Source organism: Scardinius erythrophthalmus (genome assembly GCF_964197995.2).
Source record: "Scardinius erythrophthalmus genome assembly, chromosome: 19".
In the NCBI taxonomy this organism is placed as follows: Eukaryota; Metazoa; Chordata; class Actinopteri; order Cypriniformes; family Leuciscidae; genus Scardinius; species Scardinius erythrophthalmus.
Window position 1 is genome coordinate 33742477 of NC_138239.1, and position 7550 is coordinate 33750026.

Sequence of the window (7550 nt, forward strand, 5' to 3'; positions counted from 1 at the left end):
AACAAACGTGTGAGACCAGCATCCACCCACGTGGTCAGATTATTAGACAGAGGTGTGTTCAATATGACTGATGGATACAGGCTAAACTTGTAACATTAAAACATCATAAGCGTACAAGCTTTGGTTATCTTTCGCACTTAAATGGAGAGCCTTACTTTTACATTTAAATGAATTTATAATATAAATGCCAAAATTAGGTCAGGCAGAACATGTGAACTTTAATTGCAATATTATAGACCTGCTTAGGGTCATTTGACCCAGTTATTGTTATTGACCGAGAAGGAATTATATCGATTTGAATTAAGAAGGTAAAATGAACCTATGGTATTTATACTGTGATTATAACGGCTTGATGCAGGAAAAATAATACCGGACACATAAAAAAAAAAACAGACACAATTTGTTGTATAAATCGAACAACTTAAAGATTTTAATTGTATATATATGTATATATATTACAATTAGACATCCTTCATAAGCTTAAATATTTATTTAAGTAAATATTTAAATATTTACACGTTTCCTTTAATGTAAAGTTCTAGTTTTATATAGGTATTACAAACTGGCGTTTGTTTAAAAACTAAGTTGTACTTTTTCTAATGTGGATTAGCCTATATGAGGACATATTTTTACTATGATCTAATTTGGGAGAGACCCTCACCGCTGGCACAAAATGATGCTTAAGACGTATAAATTAGGTCATAGACTGGAGGGGGTCTTCATTGTGCCACTCTGACAGAGCGCACTGCGCTTATGACTCTCGGAGGGCTCTCAAAGTTGGAAAAAGTATGGAATTCCCTATTGACGCAGATTAACAGTGCCTAAAAAAAGAAGAAAAAGAAGAAAAAGAAAAGACTTCAGACAAACATCGGCTCAATTCAATACGAATACGCTTTTTAGGGACGATGTTAGACTCGTGTGTTGTACGACAAAAATGGAGAAATATGACCATTGAAAATGTTCAGTCGGCACGATGATAAATGTAATGTGAAACTAACAACATTTTTTCTCAATTATCTTGCTGAGATGTCAATGACTATTGTTTGCTGGTCTAGGGAGTCGCTCCGCCCCTCATGTTTGTCGTAAATCTGGCGCCTGGCTACAATAAACCTGAGATAAGAGTGGCCAGGGCTCGCCTCCTTCTCCAAGGCGATCAATCGGATCTCAGGCATACTACAAGCACTCTCTTACGTCGACGTCCACGAGAACAGAGCTGATACAACAACACGGCTGAGCTCCACCGCCAAAAAATCTATCTGCTTTCTGAACCATGTCGCTGAGCCCAAAGCACACGACACCTTTTTCAGTGACAGATATTTTGAGCCCAATTGAGGAGACTTACAAGAAGTTTAGTGGCATGGAGAGCACTGGAAACCTCACATCTCCATTGGGAGCGTACCGGCAACCTCAGGTGTCCCAGACTGGCATGCAGCAACACTCTATGGGCCACAACGCCACCACTATGGCGACCACCTACCATATGCCACACTCCGTCTCCCAGTTCTCGCATAGTGCAATGGGGGGCTACTGCAATGGCAGCATTGCCAACATGGGGGACCTACCCTCTTACCAAGAGACTATGAGAAACAGCGCAGCAGCAACAGGGTGGTACGGCGCCAATCCTGACCCTAGATACTCAACAAGTAAGTTATGATGCATTATTTTGAGATTGGTTTTGTGTACTTATTTACTGAGTTACCGGCGAGTTTGCCTTATTTTTTCGCGTCAGTAAAAATTGCCTGCAAAGTACGTATTATATTGTCGCCTCTCGCTGCTATTGATACTGCTGATTTGTAGAATCCTGCCGATGTTAATTATAATTTACACATTTCTATTCACTCATTTGTGCACACACAAAAAAAAAAAAAAAAAAAAAAAAAATATATATATATATATATATATATATATATATATATATATATATATATAATCAATAAATTGACAACATGTGTTTTTACATACTCATCAAAATAAGTTTTATAAATAAGTTTTTTTTATATAAGTTATACAGGATTCAACAAATTTTAAAGTCAGTGGAATTTAATTTAAGTTGAAATGACTTAAATATCCAAGTTCATTGTACTTAAAAATGTAAGGCAGCAACTTTTTAATGCTGTAGTTTTTTAAGACACACATTATTAATAATTTAGCCCAACACTGCTACTAATTGAATGGACGTACATCTGTATGCATATTTTGAAGTTTCTAGATTCATGGGACCTTCCACAGGTATGAACATGGCAGGAATGGGCACGCTAGGCATGGCCGACACCACCAAATCCATCCCACCTCTGCACGCAGCTCCAAGGAGGAAACGACGGGTGCTCTTCTCTCAAGCACAAGTCTACGAGCTGGAAAGGAGATTTAAGCAACAGAAATACCTTTCAGCGCCCGAGAGGGAACACCTGGCTAGTATGATACATCTAACCCCGACGCAGGTCAAGATCTGGTTTCAGAATCATCGCTACAAGATGAAACGACAGGCCAAGGACAAAGCAGCACAGCAGCTTCAACAGGAGGGCAACCTGTGTCAACAGCAGCAGTCGCCGAGGAGAGTGGCTGTCCCTGTCCTAGTGAAGGATGGCAAGCCTTGCCAGAATGGCTCCAACACACCGACGCCAAACCAGCAGCAAATGCAGCAGCAGCAGCAAAACGGTTCCGGGGTCGTGCTTCCTACCTCGAGTAATTCTATGAACCAACACCAAACCCAGCAGGTCAACGCAATGGTTCAGGCCCAAGACCTGGAGGAAATGTCTCCCAGTCCCCCGTCACTTCACTCGCAGATGAACAACATGGGACAGATAGACACTTCTGTAGATTTTACGAATAACATGGTCACGTCAAACCTGCTTTATGGCAGAACGTGGTAAGACCGACCACCTTTTCTTTTCGTCTTTTTCCACAAACTTTATCGTCCTCTGAATTCAGAACTGAGGCGCGTGAGGCCGAAAGCAGACCGAGCATCCGCGTGAAGATTTAAAGCGGGTGATCGGATCAAAGGAGCACGTTTTGGGGGGAAATTTACCACAATTTTTTTTTTTTTTTTTTTTCTAAAAACAGACTTGTGGTCACAATTTTCTACAATGACCCTTCTACTCAGTATGGACAAAATTACAATTTCTAGTCTCACGCTGTATGTTTTTGGACTTTTGTTGTTCTAGTAGAAGGTTGTCTGTTGCTAAACTAAATTGCTGCTCCACATCAATGGCAATGCCAGGACACGGGAAGCAATGTTTCATATTTCAGGTATGAACTTCTAGCAAGAACTGGAAAAGTTCCCAGATCTTAATAAATGCCTGAACGTGCAACTGAAGCCACTATTGTAAAAAAAACCTAATGTATTCATTTAGAGAAATGAAAAGTAGGGACTGTATATTTGGCTAACACTTAAGTTTCTTTTTACCTGTAATATAAATGTTTGAGTCTTTTCGTTGGTCATTTATTCTATTCATTTTTTTCTTTTTCTTTTTTCTTTTTGGTAAATTAAAACAAAGACACAAAGACGATGGCTGCTGTATATGTTTTAAACCAATTGAACGTTAACAATAAATCAATTAAACTGCACGCCATTGTTTGGGAATTAATGTGTGTAGAGTATAATCTCTGTGAAGAGCGTTTTCATTAAATTAGTATTTGAAAATAATTGAAAATTTAATTAAAAAAAAAAGTCTATGGTAGGAAACGTTTCACTGATTTTGAGGGGAAGAACCCTATGCATTATTTAAATAGGCTACAAACAAATTCAAAGTCTACCCTTTACTATTAAATTTGCGTCCATAGATTATTATTTATTTGAATTTATTTCAGTTGTCTCTCCTAATTTAAGTTTATCTGAAATCTACCTGTCGCAAAAAGTAATAATAATGATGATTGATAATTAAGCCAATAATAGCTAACAACGAAGCAACATACACAGCAATACCCTGTGCCACCCATTTCAAAATTTAGGTTCTATAATTTTATATTACGCTGAAGAGAAAACGATATTTTTGGTCATCTGTTGATTTATTTTATTTAACGTGTATGACATTTGAGTGGCTTGTCTGCATCACATGTATATGTTCTATTTAAAACACGAAAATAAAACTGCATATACACAGAGCCGGATTAACGCAAAGGCAAACTAGGCACGTGCCTAGGGCCCGATTGGCGGGATGGGGCCCAGACAGAGGGACAAAAAAAAAAAAAAAAAAAGTACAAATGTCCTATCTACAATTTATTTCAATATTTATTAATTCACTATAAATAGTGACGATGTTTATCTTAACCATAGACTGTTACATTACTGCAGTTAAACCAATTAATGTGTGCCGGCTTCTGAAAGTATGTGTAACGAACGCATCCATCAGATGCTGCGAGGCTAAAGCCTAATAAGCACACAAAGAAGCACAGCTCATAATGCAGGTGTGAGAGTTGTCGTCATCTATTTTGGAGTGATTGCAATGTATTCTAAATATAAACTTGTACTGTAGATCAGCGTCATTTCTGGAAAAATCATTCACCGCTTTATTACGAGTTTAAAAGAGCGCGAGCGTCATTAACGTGCCCAGACGCGACGCTTTGAATTTGCGCGTACAATGAATAACATCGCGTCGGGAGCTGACTAGTAAAAAAGCTACAAAATTAAAAGACAAGACGTCTGTATTCTAAGTTAAAAAGCCAACACACTACAACATTTTTAAATGTTTCAAATAGTCTAAAGGATCTCATATCTATGGGTCTATCTTCTAAATTCTGCTGATGATTAGATTCCTGACATTACGCCAATAATTTCACTTTATATATTTTTTTCTGCTCAGTATAGCGATCGTGTCTTTCTCTTCCACTTGATTTGTGTATAGCATATTTAAGGTAGCAATGCAATATAAAAGCACTTATGCTCATCTACTGAAGTGGGATTCTGGAACTGTGAATAAATTGAATAAAACAGCAAAATAACAACAACAACAATAACATCTTCATTAAACAAAAAAGAGATTACCGTAGATAAAGTTTGATTAATATGTACAGTACCGGTAAAAGTCTGGACCCATTACTATTTTTAATGTTTTTGAAAGAAGTTTATTATTATGCTCTACAAGCCTGCATTTATTTGATCAAAAATACAGAAAAAAATATATATGTGTTAAATATATAAAAAGTGATAGTGAAGACTTTTTTAAAACAACTCTTTAATAATCAAAAATCCTGAAAAAAAGTATCACAGGTTATAAAATAAATATTAAGCACCATTTCTAACATTTGATAATAAATCAGAATGATCACGTGGCACTAAATTCAGCTTTGCATCACAGAAATATAAAGTATAGTAAAATAGAAAACCATTATTTTAAATTTTAATAATATTTCACTTTATTATTTTTCTGTTTTTTTTTTATCAAATAAATCCAGGCTTGATGAGCATAAGAGACTTCTTTCAAAAACATTAAAAATAGTAATGTGTCCAAACTTATGTACTGTGTAAGTAAAAATATACTGCTTTTAAAATTAAATGTTGTATAAATAAAAAGGTTAGGAATCATATTTGTTTCAAGTGTTTTTTTTATTGGGGGTGGGGGGCCTCCAACATGAATTTTGCCTAGGGCCTCCTAATGTCTAGAACCGGCTCTGCATATACATGAGTGTAGAATTCTATATTATCCATTTTGTTGTAGGCCTATACTATTTCAATGTACTTATTAATGAAAGGGCAAGAGTTTAGTTTAGAAAAAAAAAAAAAAAAAAAACTGTTTAGTTTAATTTTGTAATAAGCTCAAATTTGCAATAGTTTTGTTCTTTCCTATATCCGAATTCCCTTTTTAAACATTCAATACCGCGGAGTTCAATCATATTACAGATTGACCGTAAAAGTTAATGCAAATATAAGCTAAATTTGTTAAACATGATTTACAATTATGTATTCATACAAAAAAAAAAGTGAGTATATATGAGCGATATAAGTGAGTAAAGCAGATGTTATTTATATCTAGCCTAATTAGAATGCGAGTTTAATACTGACTCACATGCATAGTCTAATATGAATTATACCTGCAATACATGAAATTATCCAACAAGCCTCAGAAATAGTTTTGTTTGGTTTTGACAATGATCAGGGCACGTCACATAAAATAACAAATAAAATACGAATAAATTAAAATAGGAAACTGGTGATTCTTAAATATAAGTTATTTTTCTTTTTCCCCCCAGAAAGTGCTATAAGTGTTCCAAAGTTATGTACAGTGATCCAGTGACAAAAATTCGAAACGAAACTTTCTTTTACGTTTTTATTTTAATATTCTTTTATATGGAGTCAGTTCGTAATGCTAATGAAACATTTCAAAAAGCATTTCAAAGGAAGACAAAGCAATGCCAGTTGAAATTAATCATACTGAAATTAAACAGATTGAATGAAATGTGAACGATGTCCTGTTCAATTGGGTATCTGTTGTTCAAATGGTGCAAGAGAGAATAGAAAACTTTTCAACAGTTAAGACACAGTTATAGCAATCTCCACCAATCCAAATTCAGGTCCTGTTTTTCACAAGTACATAAACACTTTCCACATGGATACTGGTCTGGAATGAGGGAAAAATAAAGATATTTGGTGCAAAATATTTGGTGACTCTTTATAAAATGGCTATGACCTGACATTAGCCAAAGTGTTTCAAAACCTGATTTGATTATAACACTATTTTACTTGTTATTTGGAAGATCGAGTGCATCTGCAAACTGCAATCAAATAATATGGTGTTAGAGTCGGGATTTACATGATAGACTAGATGGTGGTCCAACCTCATCTCTGCCAGTGTCTAATGCTGAGAAGTGAGGAGTCTTCAAGCTCTCTATGTTGTAGGACTCACTATTACATCAGACATAGCATTTGGTTTCAATATTTTGATCAATATAAAACAGAATTTCGTGTACCCGTTAGAAGGTTTCAACAAATAATTAATTGTAGTGATGATAAAGATATAATTCAAAAACATTTTTAAACTTTACTACTACTACTACTACTACTACTAATAAGTACAATGCCATTATATAGGCCTACTAACAACAGAAAAAAAAACAAATATGCTGAACAAATGCATCAGTTCATTTAGGTATGGGGTAGTTTTCATTGTAGATCACAACTGCAAAAAAAGAACAAAAAAACAACAACAACAACAACAACAAAAAAAAAAGCTGCAAGCTCTGCTGAATATCTTTCTTTTGTTATAACATAGCTAGCAAAAGCTTTTTGAAAGTTGGAAAATATACTTTTCAATATCTATTCAGTGCCTGAAAAACACAACAGAGATTCAAAGAGATTTTAGTATTGCTTTTCTCAATCCTGCCATAGATTTGTTGGAGCTCCATTCTTCCCCACTAATTGCAGGATCTTAACAATTTCTTACCACTGAGTAATTTGAATCCAGCCCGAGGACCTTGTCTGTATTTTCCCTGGCCATTATTCTACTTAATATGTCAGAACGTCTGATCGCAGAGAAACCTTTTCAAGTTCTATTGATGTGTCTTTCAATTGACCATGGTGACCTAGCAACCTGGACAGCACTAATTGGCATAGGCAG

General features: G+C 35.4%; 1 protein-coding gene across 1 annotated transcript; it reads left to right on the forward strand.

Moving 5' to 3' along the window:
- Positions 1-1270: 1270 nt before the first annotated feature.
- nkx2.4a (NK2 homeobox 4a) lies at positions 1271-2870 on the forward strand (the record flags this gene model as incomplete). Its single annotated transcript, XM_081394292.1, has 2 exons — positions 1271-1643; positions 2230-2870. 2 exons carry the CDS (start codon positions 1271-1273, stop codon positions 2868-2870), a joined length of 1014 nt encoding a protein of 337 aa, XP_081250418.1.
- Between the last annotated feature and the right edge of the window lie 4680 nt (positions 2871-7550).